The 19,808-nt window shown below is 49.7% G+C and overlaps 1 protein-coding gene across 1 annotated transcript in view; it reads right to left on the bottom strand.

Moving 5' to 3' along the window:
- Window positions 1-16,196, bottom strand: part of TIMM44 (translocase of inner mitochondrial membrane 44) — a 29,256-nt gene extending 13,060 nt beyond the window's left edge. The window contains exons 1-8 of the mRNA XM_079960776.1: window positions 16,090-16,196; window positions 13,431-13,535; window positions 12,624-12,794; window positions 10,021-10,101; window positions 5,462-5,611; window positions 3,277-3,416; window positions 1,742-1,827; window positions 374-466 (exon numbers count right to left, since the gene is read on the bottom strand). Coding sequence (XP_079816902.1) covers window positions 374-466; window positions 1,742-1,827; window positions 3,277-3,416; window positions 5,462-5,611; window positions 10,021-10,101; window positions 12,624-12,794; window positions 13,431-13,535; window positions 16,090-16,119 — 856 coding nt within the window. The 5' untranslated portion in view covers window positions 16,120-16,196. The remainder of the gene's footprint in view (window positions 1-373; window positions 467-1,741; window positions 1,828-3,276; window positions 3,417-5,461; window positions 5,612-10,020; window positions 10,102-12,623; window positions 12,795-13,430; window positions 13,536-16,089) is intronic.
- Between the last annotated feature and the right edge of the window lie 3,612 nt (window positions 16,197-19,808).

The raw sequence follows: 19,808 nt of genomic DNA, 5'->3' as shown, positions 1-19,808 counted from the left end.
CAGTCAAAGGCGACTCTGGGGTTGTGGCGCTCATCTCGCTTTCGGGCCGAGGGAGCCGGCGTTTGTCCACAGACAGCTTTCCGGGTCATGTGGCCAGCAGGAATAAAACGCTTCTGGCACAACGGGACACGGTGACGGAAACCAGAGAGCATGGAAACACCGTTTGCCTTCCTGCCGCAGCGGTATCTATTGATCTACTAGTTTTCGAACTACTGGTTCGCAAGAGCTGGGATGGAGCAACGGAAGCTCACCTCACCCCATCAAACCGCCGACTTTCCGATCGGCAAGCTCAGGGGTTTAGACCACAGCGCTACCCACGTCCCTATAGGGCCAGCCAGCAGCACTTGAAGGGGAAAGGCAAGGAGAGACTCACCGATGAAGTCTGTCATCTTGTCCGTCACAACGCGAGAGGCCCGGATGATGGCATTGTCGCTCTCGTCGTATTTCATTTTCATTTCAAAGAAACCTGCGGGGAGGGGGACAGAATCAGCAGCGGCCTCAGCCCCATTCCCTCCACACTCCCCCCCCCCAAAAAAATCCACTCTGCATGGGGGCATTCCTCCAGGTGAAGAGGCCCAATGAGGCCTGCCTTACTTGCTTAATTACTTACTTAGTTATTTCACACCCACCTGGCTGGGTTTCCCCAGCCAATCTGGGCAGCTCTCACAGAATATTAAAAACACGGTAAAACTTCCCTAAACTGGGCTGCCTTCAGATGTCTTCTAAAAGTCAGGTAGTTGTTTATTTCCTTGACATCTGATGGGAGGGCATTCCACAGGGCAGGTGCCACCACCGAGAAGGCCCTCTGCCTGGTTCCCTGTTACCTCACTTCTCTCAGGGAGGGAACCGCCAGAAGGCACTCGGAGCTGGACCTCCGTGTCCAGGATGGACAATGGGGGTGGAGACGCTCCTTCAAGTGTACTGGGCCATTTAGGGCTTTCAAGGTCAGCACCAACACTTTGAATTGTGCTGAGAAATGTACTGGGAGCCAATAGAGGCATAGCTGTCAACTTTCAGATTTGAAAACAAGGGATCAGCAGCCTCACCTGTCCCGGGGACAGTTTATGGGATATCTAACAATCCGGGATAGCAGCGGGAAGCAGTGGGAAACGGTGTTGGAACAAGGGAATCTCCCACAGGGAGGGCGCCACCACCGAGAAGGCCCTCTGCCTGGTTCCCTGCAACCTCACTTCTCGCAATGAGGGAACCCCCAGAAGGCCCTCGGTGCTGGACCTCGGTGTCCGGGCAGAACAATGGGGGTGGAGACGCTCCTTTAAGTATACTGGACCGAGGCCATTTTGGGCTTTAAAGGTCAACACCAACACTTTGAATTGTGCTGGGAAACGTACTGGGAGCCAATGTAGGTCTTTCAAGACCGGTGTTATATGGTCTCGGCAGCTGCCCCCAGTCACCAGTCTAGCTGCCGCATTCTGGATTAGTTGTAGTTTCCGGGTCACCTTCAAAGGTAGCCCCACGTAGAGTGCATTGCAGTAGTCCAAGCGGGAGATAACCAGAGCATGCACCACTCTGGAGAGACAGTCCAAGGGCAGGGAGGGTCTCATCCTGCGTACCAGATGGAGCTGGTAGGCAGCCGCCCTGGACACAGAATTAACCTGTGCCTTCATGGACAGCTGTGAGTCCCTCACGCATGGCACTGGGCCCTGCCTAACTCAGCCTGTATTTACAGGACCAGGCAGGGGAGAAGATGTGGGGAGGAGCTTTCCCTGCAGGCGCAGCTTACGGTTGAACACCACGTTGTTGTCCTTGAACTCCTTCCACTGCTGGTACCATTTGGAGTCCTTGTGGAGTACAACGCCCATCGCCTCCCTGGAAGAAAAGGAGGAGCCAATGAAGGGGAGGGAGGAATAAAAAAATAATGTTTTTTTCTTATTTTTAAATTTCCATGCCGCCCTACACCTGCAGGTCTCAGTGCGGTTCGTAGCATAAAAGCACAATGGAAAAACACACCGTGCATAGCAAAAATAAAAAAAAACCAGAGCAACCCAATAATCCCTTCCTTACTCCCAACACATTTTAAAAGGGGTATCGGATGTCAATCAGCCGGGTTAAAAAGGAATGCTTTTGCCTGGTGCCTTAAAGTGTATATCCTGCCAACCTAGCAGTTTGAAAGCACGTCAAAGTGCAAGTAGATAAATAGGTACCGCTCCGGCGGGAAGGTAAACGGCGTTTCCGTGCGCTGCTCTGGTTCGCCAGAAGCGGCTTAGTCCTGCTGGCCACATGACCCGGAAGCTGTACGCGGGCTCCCTCGGCCAGTAAAGCGAGACGAGCGCTTCAACCCCGGAGTTGGTCACGACTGGACCTAATGGTCACGGGTGCCTTTACCTTTATCTTTAAAAGTGTATAATGAGGGCACCAGGTGTGCCTCCCTGAGGAGCGAATTTCACAGACAGGGAGCCACCACATAAAAGACCCTGTTCTTGTGTTGCTGCCCTCCAGACCTCTCAATGAGGAGGCACACGGAGCAGGGCCCCTTACGACGATCGCAGGGTCTGTGTAGGTTCACAATATGTATTTTGTGTTTTAATATTGTGATTTTATGCTGTGAACCTGAGCCAGAGACTGGACCTGGGGCTTTCTCTACGCAAAGCACTTGAGCTTCTCCCCACCCCGAGAGGAGCTGCTTTTCAATAAAATAATAATAATAATAATAATAATAATAATAATAATAATAATAATAATAATTTATTATTTGTACCCCGCCCATCTGGCTGGGTTTCCCCAGCCACTCTGGGCGGCTTCCACAAATACCAAAAATACACTAATTTGTCATACATTAAAAACTTCCCTGAACAGGGCTGCCTTAAGATGTCTTCTGAATGTCAGGTAGTTGTTGTTCTCTTTGACATCTGGTGGGAGGGCGTTCCACAGGGCAGGTGCCACTACCGAGAAGGCCCTCTGCCTGGTTCCCTGTAGCTTTGCTTCTCGCAATGAGGGAACCACCAGAAGGCCCTCGGCGCTGGACCTCAGCGTCCGGGCAGAACGATGGGGGTGGAGACGCTCCTTCAACAAGTCACAGCCCCCGTCCATCTGTTTCAGCCTTGCCTACCACGACCAGCAGCAGCCATAACAGAGGGGCTCCTAGCAAAGACCGTGTCAGAGCGATCCTAGGGACCAGAGCTTGCCCCCGGTTTCCATCTGGGCTCCATCGACCCCCGTCCTCTACTGCACACTGCCGGGCTTCCGCCTTCAGGGAAGAAACTGGCAGCACCCAGACACCCCTGCAAACCGCACCCCCTCCTCCCAGCCATCACTCACTCGTTGGCTTCAAATATCCTCTCTTCCTTCAGCCTCTCGCCAGCAAATTCCGTCCGCTTCCGGAGCCTCTCCGGCCGCTTGTAAGGCCCCGTCTGGCCCAGGACACTCTCGTCGATCTCTTTCTTGACCGTCTCCACACCCTGGAAGAGCAAGAGGCGGTTACAGCGGAGAGGGCAGGAGTCCCGCAGACTCTGAGAGTGACTGGACAGATAACACCTGAGCTGACAAACCCAACCCTGGAGGGTGCATTTGTCCATTCCAACCACAACCGCCCTGGTGTTTCACTGTGTGGCCCGAAAAAGACCTTTTCTGCTTTGGTTGGCTTTAAAAAAATTACAGTGGTGCCTCGCAAGACGAAATTAATCCGTTCCGTGAGGCTCTTCGTATAGCGGTTTTTTTGTCTTGCGAAGCAAGCCCATTGACAGTTTAGCGGATTAGCGCTATTAGCAGTTTAGCGGCTTTTAGCGATCAGCTGTTAAGCGGCTTATCAGCGGATCAGCTGATAAGCGGCTTAGGAAAAGGGGGGGAGCGAAAAAAACCCGCAGGAACTCGCAAGACATTTTCGTCTTGCGATGCAAGTCCACAGGGAAATTCGTTTTGCGAAGCACCTCCAAAACGGAAAACCCTTTCGTCTAGCGGGTTTTCCGTCTTGCGAGGCGTTCGTCTTGCGGGGCACTACTGTAGATAGATCTGCATTTCTTTTCTTCTTCTTTTTAAATGATTGTTATTGATTTTTGCACAAATTTTCCAACTCCAAAACCACATAACAAATCTTTGGCTATCACAGCCTAAGACTTTCTTCAACCCCTTCTACTGGTTTTCTAAATTTCTTTCTAATTTTGCATTTTATTGCTATGCTTATTGCAGTGAACGCTCGGGTTGCAAACGTGATCCGTGCGGGATGCCGAACGCTAAAAAGCAAATATGCCTCTGTGTGATGTCTGCTAAAAGAGCGTTCCGCAGGGGGAAACTGAAGGTACTGTCTGTGGTGTAGGACAGCCAAGCCTCTCTGTAACAAGGGGGACAATTAACTCTGCTCTACAACTAATCCAAAATGCGGCAGCTAGACTGGTGACTTGAGGCAGCCGCCGGGACCACATAAAGGATCTTCGTTGGCTCCCAGTACATTTCAGAGCCCAATTTACAGTGTTGGTGCTGCCCTTTAAAGCCCTAAACGGCCCAGACCCTGTACCTGAAGAAGCGTCTCCACCCCCATCATCCAGCCCGGACACTAAGGTCCACCTCCAAGGGTCTTCTGGTAGTTCCCTCCCTGCGAGAAGCAAGGTTACAGGGAACCAGGCAGAGGGCCTTCTCAGTGGTGGCAACCTCACTGTGGAACACCCTCCCATCAGATGTCAGGGAAATAAACAACTGTCTGACACCTGAAGGCAACCCTGTTTAGGGAAGGTTTTAATGTTTGACGCTTTATCGTATTTTTTATATTCTGTTGGGAGCCATTATTATTCCAGGAGCGATTCTGCAGGCTCCAAGTTTAGGGACAGACATCTGAAGGCAGCACAGTTTAGGGAAGTTTTATCGTGTTTATAATATTCTGTTGAGAGCTGCCCAGAGTGGCTGGGGAAACCCAGCCATATGGGCGGGAAATAAGTAAGTAAGTAAGTAAGTAAGGCCTCTTCACCTGGAGGAATGCCCCCATGCAGAGTGGATATTTTTTGGGAGGTGTGGTTGGAATGGGGCTGAGGCCACTGCTGATTCTGTCCCCCTCCCCGCAGGGTTCTTTGAAATGAAAATGAAAATGAAAGCAGGACCTGCCTAAAAAACGGCCTGCTGTGTGAATGCAGGGAGCAATTTACTGCATTTTTCGCTCCATAAGATGCACCCGACCACAAGACGCACCTAGCTTTTAGAGGAGGAAAACAAGAAAAAAAAATATTCTGAATCAAATGTTGTTGGAAGAGACTTTGCGCGGCTATCGCTGAAGCCAGAACAGCAAGAGGGATTGCTGCACAGCCTGCATTCGCTCCGCAAGACGCACACACATTTCCCCTTACTTTTTAGGAGGGAAAAAGTGTGTCTTATAGAGCGAAAAATACGGTATCTTACAGCACACCTAATCGGCAGTCACGTTACCCATGCACTAAACGAGGGTATCTGTTAACACCAGGTATAGATGGCCTTACTTGGGAGTAAGGTGGCAGCCTGACACAGGGAAAGCTCAGCGTACCTGGGAAATGGCCTTGAACGCTGCTGTCCGTCCCAGCTTCTCTCCTCCTCGGGTGACCGATTCCGCGGACTGCTTCGCAGTTTTGGTGGCTTCTTCCATACCTTCCTTTATCTTCCGGCCGATATCGCTCTTACTGACTTCGTCGAGGCTCTGCAGCCAAAGGGAAAGAAGCCCTTAAACGAGGCATGCCCAAAGAGGGGGGCACAGGGGCACGAGCCCCATCAAACAGCAGCCTTCACCCTACTAATGATGAGCTCCCAAATATATACAGTGGTGCCTCGCAAGACGAAAATAATCCGTTCCGTGAGTCTCTTCGTCTAGCGGTTTTTTCATCTTGCGAAGCATCCCTATTAGCGGCTTAGCGGATTAGAAAAAGAGGGGGAAACAGCGAAAAAAATCGCAAGACTCGCAAGCCTTTTTCATCTTGCGAAGCAAGCCCATAGGGAAATTCGTCTTGCGAAGCGCCTCGAAAAACGGAAAACCCTTTCGTCTAGCGGGTTTTTCGTCTTGCGAGGCATTCGTCTTGCGGGGCACCACTGTATATAATTTTCCATCTTCTATATACTAGTACGCCACTGATATGCAAGACAGAAGAAGAAGAGTTTGGATTTGATATCCCGCTTTATTACCCTAAGGAGTCTCAAAGCAGCTAACAATCTTCTTTCCCTTCCTCCCCCACAACAAACACTCTGTGAGGTGAGTGAGGCTGAGAGACTTCAGAGAAGTGTGACCCAAAGTCACCCAGCAGCTGCATGTGGAGGAGCGGAGACGCGAACCCGGTTCCCCAGATTACGAGACTACCGCTCTTAACCACTACACCACACTGGCCTCTTTGAGAGGGAATCTGCAATGCCCAGGATCATCTGGGGGACATCATGTGCTTTAAATGCTCACTGGATGCACTTTAAATCATAGCATCCTAGAACTGTAGAGTTGTGAGGGACTCCCAAAGTCACACTTTATCACTATCCGAAGGAGTCTCAAAGCGGCTAACATTCTCCTTTCTCTTCCTCCCCCACAACAAACACCCTGTGAGGTGAGTGGGGCTGAGAGACTTCAGAGAAGTGTGACTGGCCCAAGGTCACCCAGCAGCTGCATGTGGAGGAGCGGAGACGCGAACCCGGTTCCCCAGATTACGAGACTACCGCTCTTAACCACTACACCACACAGGTAAGTAATTCCAGAAGCACAGGTTATTCACAGGTGTGCCAGTGACAATCGAGCGTCAACAAAAGCGAACAAATTTCGCCCCCCTGGGTGAACTGAAAAGAATGGCCACAAGTGAAACAGTTGAACCCAAGCATTACAGCAGCACTCAGACAATACATCTTTCTGCAGCTTAAGCATTAATCATAGTCCCAACGTTTGAGAAACGCAGGCGATGTACAGTGTTCCCAAATACACATCACAAAACTAGGCCAGGCAGCATCTGGTTTTCAGCATCGTGATACATCAGCAGCTAAAGATTTCAGATTAAAACTGCAAAATGGAAGGAAAGGAGGAGCTTTTTCTGCCTCCCCACTTCCAGCTACTCTCTGAAGACTGGAGAAGAGACCCTCTCAAGAATATTGGGGGGGGGGTGGGCAGGGGAAGGACTAGGCCAGGGGTCCGCAAACTTTTTCAGCAGGGGGCCGGTCCGCTGTCCCTCAGACCTTGTGGAGGGCCAGACTATATTTTGAAGGAAAAAATGAACGATTTCCTACGCCCCACAAATAACCCAGAGATGCATTTTAAATAAAAGCACACATTCTACTCATGTAAAAACATCAGGTAAAAGGTAAGGTAAAGGTACCCCTGCCCGTACGGGCCAGTCTTGACAGACTCTGGGGTTGTGCGCCCATCTCACTCAAGAGGCCAGGGGCCAGCGCTGTCCGGAGACACTTCCGGGTCACGTGGCCAGCGTGACAAAGCTGCATCTGGCGAGCCAGAGCCGCACACGGAAACGCCGTTTACCTTCCCGCTGGTATCTACCGGAGGTGCTTTCGAACTGCTAGGTTGGCAGGCGCTGGGACCGAGCAGCGGGAGCGCACCCCGCAGCAGGGATTCGAACCGCCGACCTTTCGATCGGCAAGTCCTAGGCGCTGAGGCTTTAACCCACAGCGCCACCTGCGTCCCCCCAAAAAAATCAGGTAGGCCCCGCAAATAACTAAGAGATGCATTTGAAATCAAATGACACATTCTACTCATGTAAAAACACACTGATTCCTGGACCATCCGTGGGCCGGATTTAGAAGGCGATTGGGCCGGACCCAGCGCCCAGGCCTTAGTTTGCCTACCTATGGAGCTAGACGGTGTGAAAAATGAACATAATATTTTAACTGCAGTTCATTCATTTTCAGCTTTGTATTCTTGTTATTAAAAAAGTGCACCTAGATGTTCCGTTGTTGCGCCCATAACCTAGGCTTTAAGGTGCAATTTAGCTCCTAGCTTTCATATATCAGTTTCTAACGCTGCCGCCCGCCTCTCTGCTGAGCAAGGCAATTGCAGCCAGCAATACATCATGGCTTTCCGACTGCTGCCAGCACAGATTGGAGTGAGATACGGTGTCCTTGCAGAAGCCAGGGAGCTGCAACATATCACTAGTTCAGTCTGAAACCAGTACAGTGGTACCTCGGGTTAAGAACTTAATTCGTCCCGGAGGTCCATTCTTAACCTGAAACTGTTCTTAACCTGAAGCACCACTTTAGCTAATGGGGCTTCCTGCTGCCTCCGCGCCACCAAAGCACGATTTCTGTTCTCATCCTGAAGCAAAGTTCTTCACCCAAGGTACTATTTCTGGGTTAGCGGAGTCTGTAACCTGAAGCGTATGTAACCTGAAGTGTATGTAACCTGAAGCATATGTAACCTGAGGTACCACTGTATTGCGGTTTGACCGTCATACCAGTTTCAGGCAATTAATTGCAATACCACCCAGCTCTACACAAAACATATTCTGAGCAGCATATGAAAATCACTTGCTTGTGCTCATTTTACTTCAAACGTCAATTTATTCCTCCTGCAATCTGCCACAGCCTTTACAGCCAGCATCCTCAGCTAGCCAAAAGACTACATCCAAGCACAACAGGGATCCAACACAGTGCTTGAGCAGCGAGTCGATTTAATATTTGTTTCTGCTTTTCCCCCAACAACCAATGCTGGGCTCAAAGCGGCTCACAATAATCACAATACCGCCAAACGAACAACAAAAATGCAGCCGCTGCAATACCAAGCACGACAGCATAGAAATCAAACAAGAAATCCATTGAAACAATTGCTATGGGTCGTGGTTAGCTCAAAAGCATTGCCAGGATAGTGTTGCAGACCCAGATTCAAATCCCCCGCTCTGTCATCAAACTCATGGAGTGATCCTGGGCCAGTTAAATTATCTTAGCCTAACCTACCTCAGAGGGCTATTGTGAGGATAAAATGGGGGGTGAGGAGTGAGGAACTATGAATGCCACCTTGAGCTTCTCAGAGAAAAAGTGAGATTATCAATGCAGTACATTGGTACCTCGGGTTAAGTACTTAATTCGTTCCGGAGGTCCGTTCTTAACCTGAAACTGTTCTTAACCTGAAGCACCACTTTAGCTAATAGGGACTCCCGCTGCTGCTGCACCGCCGGAGCACGATTTCTGTTCTCATCCTAAAGCAAAGTTCTTAACCTGAAGCACTATTTCTGGGTTAGCGGGGTCTGTAACCTGAAGCGTATGTAACCCGAGGTACCACTGTAAATGATTACATAAAACCTGAGGCTTGCTGAATTACCAGGTATACTCGGTCCAGTATACCTGAAGGAGCGTCTCCACCCCCATCGTCCAGCCCAGACACTGAGGTCCAGCGCCGAGGGCCTTCTGGCGGTTCCCTCATTGCGAGAAGCAAAGCTACAGCGAACCAGGCAGAGGGCCTTCTCGGTGGTGGCGCCCGCCTTGTGGAACGCCCTCCCATCAGATGTCAAAGAGATAAACAACTACCTGACATTCAGAAGACATCTGATGGCAGCCCTGCTCAGGGAAGTTTTTAATGTGTGACATCTTAGTGTATTTTTGGTCTTTGTGGAAGCCGCCCAGAGTGGCTGGGGAAACCCAGGCAGATGGGCGGGGTACAAATTATTATTATTATTATTATTATTATTATTATTATTATTATTACCAGAAAAAGTCCATGTGGCTCTAAAACGTTTCAATGAAAACTGAAAATGTAAGCGGCACAGAAATCTGACTAACTGTGGGAGGGACAGGCAAGTGGGAAGGAAGGAAATGGAGAGTAAGCACGGTCACTTCACACTCCCAACGATTTCTTGCAGACACTGCCTGCCTTTTCTCATTCCAGCCCTCCTTGTTATCTCCCTTTGATACTTCCCCTCCCCAATCTCTAGGACAGAGAATACGTAGTGAGAAATGTAAAACAAAACCAGGGGCTGAAGAGCTGTAGCCAACTAAGTCTCGTTCAAAAGCAGACCCGTGGAAATGTATGGACCTCCGTTAGCCATGCCCAATCGTTTCAGTGGGTCTGCTCTGAAATATAAGCAACACCAGACATAACCCTAAATATTGATCCATCATACACGGACACATACTTACGTCTTTGACACTGTCTGTGATTTCTCCAAATTTCTTTTTAAGGACTTCAGAGGTCTTGACTGTCTCAGACTCTATTGTTTTCTGCAGCGGAAGGCAAGACAACAGAAGCAAATCAAACTCTCCCTCTTATTATGATCTATTATTATTTTACCAAAGCATTCTATGGCTGCAATGGGGGATTGCATTGTGTGTATGTTCTTGTAACGACCAATGAGGATGGAGGTCGTCCCTGTCTCCTTTTTAGGAAAGGTAAAGGGACCCCTGACCATGAGGTCCAGTCGTGACCGACTCTGGGGTTGCAGCGCTCATCTCGCTTTATTGGCCGAGGGAGCCGGTGTACAGCTTCCGGGTCAAGTGGCCAGCATGACTAAGCCGCTTCTGGCGAACCAGAGCAGCGCACGGAAACGCCGTTTACCTTCCCACTGGAGCGGTACCTATTTATCTACTTGCACTTTGATGTCCTTTGGAACTGCTAGGTTGGCAGGAGCAGGGACCGAGCAACAGGAGCTCACCCCGTCGCAGGGATTCAAACCGCCGGCCTTCTGGTCGGCAAGTCCTAGGCTCTGTGGTTTAACCCACAGCACCACCCGCGTCCCGTCTCCTTTTTATGTTGTTGTTATTTAATTTGCATTTTGTTTACTTTGAATCATCATCTTTTAGTCATTTCATTTCATTGTATTGGCACTGTTTTGCCGTTAGCTGTCCTGAGCCCCAATGTGGCAGAAAGGCAATTTATTTCTTTCTAAGCCAACAAAACCATGAGGACTTAGAAATCTTCTCTTTCGTAAACGAAGGCTGGAATTCGCTGGACGCAATAGTACAGGCCAATTTACAAGGCTGAGCTAAGATCCCTCAACTCTAATATAAGCCCCTATGACTCAGTGCGAAAGGAGACATTACTTCGAAACAATTTCTCTCCTATCAATCAGAAGCGCCTGTGGAGCTGAGCCACTAGAAAGCTGTGCTGCAAACCAGGAAATCCCTGGTTCCCTGTGAACTTAAGCAGAACTTTGGGTGAGCCCAACACAATACAGGAATTAACACGCTGAAAGATTATAAAAACAGCTAATGTGTAGTGTCTGGACTCCCAAGAAAATTCATGTAGAGCACTGTGACCATTTCAGCTGCTACATATTATTGACGCAGCCCATGTGTCCCTGTGTACTTAAAAAGTAAAGACATCACCTTGCCAACAAAGGTCCGTATAGTTAAAGCTATGATTTTCCCAGTAGCGATGTATGGAAGTGAGAGCTGGACCATCAAGAAGGCTGATCGCCGAAGAATGGATGCGTTTGAATTCTGGGGCTGGAGGAGACTCTTGAGAGTCCCATGGACTGCAAGAAGATCAAACCTCTCCATTCGGAAGGAAATCAGCCCTGAGTGCTCACTGGAAGGACAGATCCTGAAGCTGAGGCTCCAAGACTTTGGCCACCTCATGAGAAGACTCCCTGGAAAAGACCCTGATGCTGGGAAAGATGGAGGGCGCAAGGAGAAGGGGACGACAGAGGACGAGAGGGTGGGACAGTGTTCTCGAAGCTACCAACATGAGTTTGACCAAACTGTGGGAGGCAGTGGAAGACAGGAGTGCCTGGCGTGCTCTGGTCCAGGGAGTCACGAAGAGTCAGACATGACTAAAGGACTAAACAACAACAACAACAAGATGTGTCCCTGGACTAAACTCCCACCCTCTTCCCTGACCACTGGCCAGGCTGACCGCTGAGACTGCTGGGAGCTGAAGCCCAACAGCAACGTCTGCCTCTTCCAAACAGAGACACCAGCTCCTATTTTTTGCAATCGGGGGGGAACGTTGCCTCTTAAAGCAAGGGTTTTAAACCTGCCCACCCCCACTCCGCAGTGTCACTGGGCTACAACTCACATCACTGCTGGGCACTGGGGGCCCAGCAACTTCGGAAGGGGCAGTTTCCCCATCCTGCTCCTCAGTTCCAGTCCTGGGGGCTGGGGCTCCCCCATAAACTACAACTAATCCAGAATGTGGCAGCTAGACTGGTGACTGGGGGCGGCCGCCGAGACCACATAACACCTGTCTTGAAAGACCTACACTGGCTCCCAGTACATTTCCGAGCACAATTCAAAGTGTTGGTGCTGACCTTTAAAGCCCTAAACGGCCTCGGTCCAGTATACCTGAAGGAGCGTCTCCACCCCAGTCGTTCTACCCGGACACTGAGGTCCATCTCCGAGGGCCTTCTGGCGGTTCCCTCCCTGCGAGAAGCGAAGTTACAGGGAACCAGGCAGAGGGCCTTCTTGGTGGTGGAGCCCTCCCTGTGGAACGCCTCCCCACCAGATGTCAAAGAGAACAACTAATACCAGACTTTTAGAAGACATCTGAAGGCAGCCCTGTTTAGGGAACCTTTTAATGTTTGATGTATTACAGTATTTTAATATTTTTTTGGAAGCTGCCCAGAGTGGCTGGGGAAGCACAGCCAGATGGGCGGGGTATAAATATATTATTATTATTATTATTATTATTATTATTATTATTATTATTATTATTTCTCTTTTGCTCTGGTCTGCAACTCCCAGGAAGAGGAAGAGAAACGCACCAGAGATATCAAGCCTCAACTGCATGAAGGAAGCAGACTCACGTATTTCCGCCTCGCTTCCTGCAGGGCCTCCGACTCTTCCAACTTCTTCGCTTCGTCTCTGAACCTTTTAATACTTTCCTTCATCTCCTTGTTTTTGGCCAGCTCCTGCTTAATATTCTCCACAAAGCCGGAGATAAAACCTTTCCGGCCTCCGGAGGAGGAACATCGAGCCTAAAGAGAAGGTTTCTGGAGTTAACAGTGTAAAGCAACTTCCTTTTCAAATTGGCCCTTTTATTCAGAACTACGAGGTCTGGAATCTTACTTTTTTCTAAAGGGAAGGGCCATAGCTCAATGGCAGATCGTCTATCTTGCATGCAACAGGTGCTAGATCCAATATCCAGGTAGGAAAGATCCATTGTTTAAAAACCTAGAGAGATGCTGCCAATCAGAGTACAGTGGTGCCCCGCAAGACGAATGCCTCGCAAGACAAAAAACCCGCTAGACGAAAGGGTTTTCCGTTTTTCGAGGCGCTTCGCAAGACGAATTTCCCTATGGGCTTGCTTCGCAAGACGGAAACGTCTTGAGAGTCTTTTCCCTTTCCCCCCCTTTTTCTAAGCCGCTAATAGCGCTAATCCGCTAAGCCGCTAATAGGGGTGCTTCGCAAGACGAAAAAACCGCTAGACGAAGAGACTCGCGGAACGGATTATTTTCGTCTTGCGAGGCACCGCTGTATTTATTTACTGCTCTTGGGGGAGGGTTCCTCCCTCCCTCCCTCCCAGCCTGGCAGTTCTTGCTCTGCAATGCCCAACTCTCGGCAACTGCCTCCACTACAGTTATGCACAAAAAGGTTTGATTTGCAAAGCATACCTGGTACAGCTCCAATGCAGGTCTGCCAGTTCGATGCACAAGGAAAGCATGGTGCAAGGGGCCTGAGCTTCGTCCGGATACAAGCCATACATTTAAAAGGCATTTCTAGGAGGAGAAAGATAAGGTGCTCTTGTTTAATAGTGCTTGCAAAACAGGCTTGTTGAGGGATGTATAGCAAAGAGGCCAAGCCTCCAAACCTCATTACCATCACCTTTCCCTAACAGAAACAATCAGCCACATGAGACCCAGTAGTTACTTTTTTAAAGGAATAGGTGATGAGGCTGTATTTATATGCACCTCCAATAAAATAACAACAACAACAACAACAACAATTTATAACAACAACAATAATAATTTATTACTTATACCCTGCCCATCTGGCTGGGTTTCCCCAGCCACTCTGGGCGGCTTCCAACAAGAGATTAAAAACTACATTAAAAATATAGAGGGAGAGAGAGTTCTCATCTTTAACACTGGATTGGTGCGTGTGCTTTTTAAAATTAATTTTAAAAAGGCACTCTGAACTCACTCGACGGCATGCTCTTCCTAATGTGTTTTAAATAATACAGACATGTATTACTTTTTAATATGGAAGTATTCGGCAAAAGGGATGAGAGGTCCTCTGCACGTGCTCAGGGGCTATGGGGTTGTGAGTCAAACGAGCACGCGGGACGAAGCAGCAAGGGGGAGCCCCTCTGCACATGCGCAGGGGCACCACCTCCTTCCTTGCGGTGCCTGAGCCTCTCTCTCCTCGGAAGCAGGAACGGTAGAGCCCTCTGCACGTGCTCAGGGGCTATGGGGTTGTGAGTCAAACGAGCAGGGGAGCCCCTCTGCACATGCGCAGGGGCACCACATCCTCCCTCGCGGTGCCCCAGCCTCTCTCTCCTCGGCAGCAGGAACCGTAGGGCCCTCTGCATGTGCTCAGGGGCTATGGGGTTGTGAGTCAAACAAGCAGGGAGCCCCTCTGCACATGCGCAGGGGCACCACCTCCTCCCTCGCGGTGCCCCAGCCTCTCTCTCCTCGGAAGCAGGAATAGTAGAGCCCTCTGCAGGTGCTCAGGGACTATGGGGTTATGAGTCAAACGAGCAGGGGGGGCCCTCTGCACATGCGCAGGGGCAGCTCCCCTCCCCTTTGTCAGGGAGCCAGAAGCAAAATCCTCAAGGAAAAGCAAAGAAAGGGGAACTCAGGGGTCTCTCCTCCCCGCTCCTCATGGGGCCCAAACTTCTCAACTTAAAGTGGGTCTGTTCGTTCCTTAGCAGCACCGTCTCAAGGGAAGGATGGGAGGGCCCTCTGCACGTGCTCAGGGACTATGGGGCTGTGAGTCAAACGAGCAGGGGAGCCCCTCTGCACGTGCTCAGGGACTATGGGGCTGTGAGTCAAACGAGCAGGGGAGCCCCTCTGCACGTGCTCAGGGACTATGGGGCTGTGAGTCAAACGAGCAGGGGAGCCCCTCTGCACGTGCTCAGGGACTATGGGGCTGTGAGTCAAACGAGCAGGGGAGCCCCTCTGCACATGCGCAGGAACTATGGGGTTGTGAGTCAAACGAGCAGGGGAGCCCCTCTGCACGTGCTCAGGGGCTATGGGGCTCAGTCAAACGAGCAGGGGAGCCCCTCTGCACGTGCTCAGGGACTATGGGGCTGTGAGTCAAACGAGCAGGGGAGCCCCTCTGCACGTGCTCAGGGACTATGGGGCTCTGAGTCAAACGAGCAGGGGAGCCCCTCTGCACGTGCTCAGGGACTATGGGGCTCTGAGACAAACGAGCAGGGGAGCCCCTCTGCACGTGCTCAGGGACTATGGGGCTGTGAGTCAAACGAGCAGGGGAGCCCCTCTGCACGTGCTCAGGGACTATGGGGCTGTGAGTCGAACGAGCAGGGGAGCCCCTCTGCACGTGCTCAGGGACTATGGGGCTCTGAGTCGAACGAGCAGGGGAGCCCCTCTGCACGTGCTCAGGGGCTATGGGGCTCTGAGTCAAACGAGCAGGGGAGCCCCTCTGCACGTGCTCAGGGGCTATGGGGCTCTGAGTCGAACGAGCAGGGGAGCCCCTCTGCACGTGCTCAGGGGCTATGGGGCTCTGAGTCAAACGAGCAGGGGAGCCCCTCTGCACGTGCTCAGGGACTATGGGGCTGTGAGTCAAACGAGCAGGGGAGCCCCTCTGCACATGCGCAGGAACTATGGGGTTGTGAGTCAAACGAGCAGGGGAGCCCCTCTGCACGTGCTCAGGGGCTATGGGGCTCTGAGTCAAACGAGCAGGGGAGCCCCTCTGCATGTGCTCAGGGGCTATGGGGCTCTGAGACCAATGAGCAGGGGAGCCCCTCTGCACGTGCTCAGGGACTATGGGGCTCTGAGTCAAACGAGCAGGGGAGCCCCTCTGCACGTGCTCAGGGACTATGGGGCTGTGAGTCAAACGAGCAGGGGAGCCCCTCTGCACATGCGCAGGGGCACCACCTCCTTCCTCACGGTGCCCCAGCCTCTCTTTCCTCGGCAGCAGAACGGTAGAGCCCTCTGCACGTGCTCAGGGGCACGCTTTCCTTCGAAATGGGGCTTGGGTCAAATCACCAGGCCTTGGCTCGGGGAGGTTGGGGAAAGGAACGTGGGGAGCCCCCCCCCCCCAAGACACACACGAACGCGCCCCACCCCCCCTCGCCCCGTCCCCGCTTACCCGGCAACCCCACAGCGCGGCCGCCGCCATCTTTCCAAGGGGGAGGGAAGGAGCTGGTCGACCTTCCCGCCGGCGCCTCCTGATGACGTCAGGGGTTGAAAGCGCCGGGCGTCTCAGAGAGCAGCCGCCGCGCAGGCGCGGAGAGGCCCTCGCTCCCCATTCGTTGTCGCGGTTGCCGCGGCAACGGTCATCCGGGTCTTTCTCGAAACGCTCTTCATTGGCTGCCTTGAGGAGCGTTTACACCCCTCCCCCGCCTGAAGCTCGCGAGGCGGCGCACAGGATGTGACGTCATTTCGGAAGGTTCGCTTTGGACATGCTCAGGGGCTATATGTTTATTCTATTAATTCTATTAATTCTATGATAAATTCTATGATATGATATGATATGATATTATATTACATTATATAATATAATATAATATAATATTATATTATATTATATTATATTATATTATATTATTATTACATTAATAATTATTAATTATATAATTATTATATTTTATAACCATATTATATTATTTATATATTATTATAAATTATTTATTATATAATTAATTGTAATAATAATAATAATATAATATTAATTATATTATGTAAGATTATATTAATTCTATTATTGTCGTAAGAGAATCAGGGTCAGAGAGGGGAATAAAGGAAAATGATCTTACCAATAATCAAATATATAGTATTCTGCTTGAATATCCTACAGGAATATAAACTGTGCCTTGGACTTCCAAAAAATGTATCATCTGAATGTGCGGTTTACTCTTTGTATCTTTCCCATTTGACTTCAAGAATATATCTAAATGTATCTTTGGTCTAAATGGTGTATCTTTTCCCTGAATGTATGGTGTATCTTTTTCCTATATGTATCCTTATCTAAATGTACTCCCCGCCCCCCACTCTCATCGCCTAGAGAATGTACCTTAATGTAACAATCACCTGTTTCAAATGTACTATTGGATGACTTGATTCAAATGTACTTGAGTGTATTCTTTTACGTACCCTCTTGAAGAAGTGTTCTCTTTGTACTAGAAAATGTAGCTAGAGCAAAGTACTTTTCTTTCTTTTCTTTTTTTTAAATAATATTTATTAAGTTTTTAACAAGAAAAGGGTTACAAAACAGTAAACAAAGAACACACAAAAAATACAAAAACCAAAATTTAGTGTAAAAAGAAAAAAGAAAAAAAAAATCCCTCTTTCTAATATCTTACCACTCATTTACTTATTTTCATGACTTCCTCACACCTCCCTTTTTTGTATTCCATTTATCAAAGTACTTTTCTACACCACACTGCTACCTACTGGGTATATATTTTATATTATATTATATTATATTATATTATATTATATTATATTATAACCATGTTATATGTTCATTATTATATTATAATCATTTTATATCTTACCTGGAAGAGGGAACACCTGCTCCTACCATTTGGAACTAAGGACCTGGGTTTTCAGGTCAGAGGCTAGGACATCAGGTCTGGTTTTCACTTCTACTCCTTTCCTTTTTTTCTTGTTGAAAACAGCATCTTCAGGTATTCCAGTTGCTGGTTGTGGTCCTACCCTTTCGTTTATCTCCCCCCCCCCCCTTTAGCACATATATTCTCGCAGGAGGAACCGGCTTCATGAGTCACGGTTATAAGCTGATTTATTACAAAACCGACTTAAGAATTTCTTTTTAAACGAAGATCTCTGCTTGGAATGTAGGGATAAGTAGAGATGCTTTGAAGGTGAAGCAAAACTCAGCATCTGAAGAATGTGTGCATGCACATGAAAGCTCATACCAATAACTGACTTATTTGGCCTCTAAGGTGCTACTGGAAGGAATTATTTTATTTTCGACCACAGCAGACCATCACAGCTACCTACCTGTAACTAAAACTCAGCCGTTCTCCCAGCCCTGAGGCTCATCCGCATGGAGACTAATCCTGTACATAAGATTTACGTTGTCTGCTTCATGTTGCGTTTGTGATGTTCTATTATGTCATTGTTATTTACTGTTTGTATGCTGCTTTGCGATTTGTGCGAACGAAAAGCAACAAAGATATATAATTTCTTGTGCTACAAAACAAAGAAATAAAACGGGGGAAAGTACCGTATTTTTCGCACCATAGGACGCACCGGACAATAGGATGCACCTTGTTTTAGAGGGGGGAGAACAAGAAAAAAAATTTCTCCCCCTCTCTGCCCAGCGCCCCTTCAGCGAAGTGGCAGGAGGTGCTGCGCAGAGAGGGGGAGAATTTTCCCCCTCTTGTTTTCCCGCTCTAAAACAAGGTGCTGTTCAGGCGGCTACCTTGGAAGCCTGGAGAGCAAGAGGGGTCGGTGTGCACCGACCCCTCTCCCTCTCCAGGCTTCAGGTTCCTTTCGACCTGCTCTTTGGGGCTGGCGGGGGAAGCCAGCCACCAGTCCGAAAGAGCAGGTCAGGGAGCAGCGGAAAGGCTCAGCGGAGAGGCTGCCATAGCCGCGTGTCACCTCTCCAGCCGGGAGAGGGTCGCGGGGGCTTCTTTAGCCCCGCGCACATTCTCCCGGCTGGAGAGGTGATGTGTGGCTAGAGGCTCCTTCCATAGCCGCGTGTCACCTCTCCTGCCGTGAGAGGGTTGCGGGGCTATGGCGTCTTTGCTCCATAGGACGCACACACATTTCCCCTTCATTTTTGAAGGGGAAAAAGTGCGTCCTATAGGGCAAAAAATACGGTACATCTTTCACCTCCACTGCTCGACTTACACCGAGTTGCTGGGTCATGTTGGTTAGCTATGCTGGTAAATCTTGTCACATTACTGCCTAAATGGGCAGTAGGCTCTAATGACCACTGGGTCATAAGAGGGCACACAACTGTTTGTATGTTTCTCCTCCTATTTACCGTTAATGAGACGGGAGTAGTGTTCATTTAAGTTATAATGTCCTGGTAAATGGATGTTCAGCCAGCCTAGATCAGAAACAAGCTGGTGTACAAGTGGGGCCCGCAAGTCAATGTTGCAGGGTGCTGTTCGGGGAGCCAGCCAGCAATGCTTTTTTCCTAGGATAATTCCTCCATGGTATTTCCATTTGCCCAGCCACCCCCAGCCTGGTAAACGGATGTCCTGGTAAATGTATGTTCAGCCAGCCTAGATCAGAAACAAGCAGGCGGGTGCCACTACTGAGAAGGCCCTCTGCCTGGTTCCCTGTAACTTGGCTTCTTGCAGGGAGGGAACTGCCAGAAGGCCCTCGGCGCTGGACCTCAGTGTCTGGGCAGAATGATGGAGGTGGAGACACTCCTTCAGGTATACTGGACCGAGGCTGTTTAGGGCTTTAAAGGTCAGCACCAACACTTTGAATTGTGCTCGGAAACATACTGGGAGCCAGTGTAGGTCTTTCAGGACCAGAGTTATATGGTCTCGGCGGCCGCTCCCAGTCCCCAGTCTAGCTGCCGCATTCTGGATTAGTTGTAGTTTCCGGGTCACCTTCAAACGTAGCCCCACATAGAGCGCGAGAGGTAACCAGAGCATGCACCACTCTGGCGAGACAGTCTGCGGGCAGGTAGGGTCTCATCCTGCATACCAGATGGAGCTGATAAACATTGGAGTGACAAAATGCAACTTGAATGCATTTTTGCAAAATGCCTGTGGAAGCGAGCAGAGTTGAGCTGCATTGTGACGCGTCCCCTTTCCGCCCGTCCCGTCCATGTCCCACCCTTGGGGGGACCCTGCCTTGCCTCGTGAGCAGCAGCACATCTTC

This window comes from Podarcis cretensis (assembly GCF_951804945.1).
Source record: "Podarcis cretensis genome assembly, chromosome: 18".
NCBI classification, from domain to species: domain Eukaryota; kingdom Metazoa; phylum Chordata; class Lepidosauria; order Squamata; family Lacertidae; genus Podarcis; species Podarcis cretensis.
The sequence above is the reverse complement of the archived record's forward strand: the minus strand, read 5'-3'. Positions and strand labels throughout refer to the sequence as shown.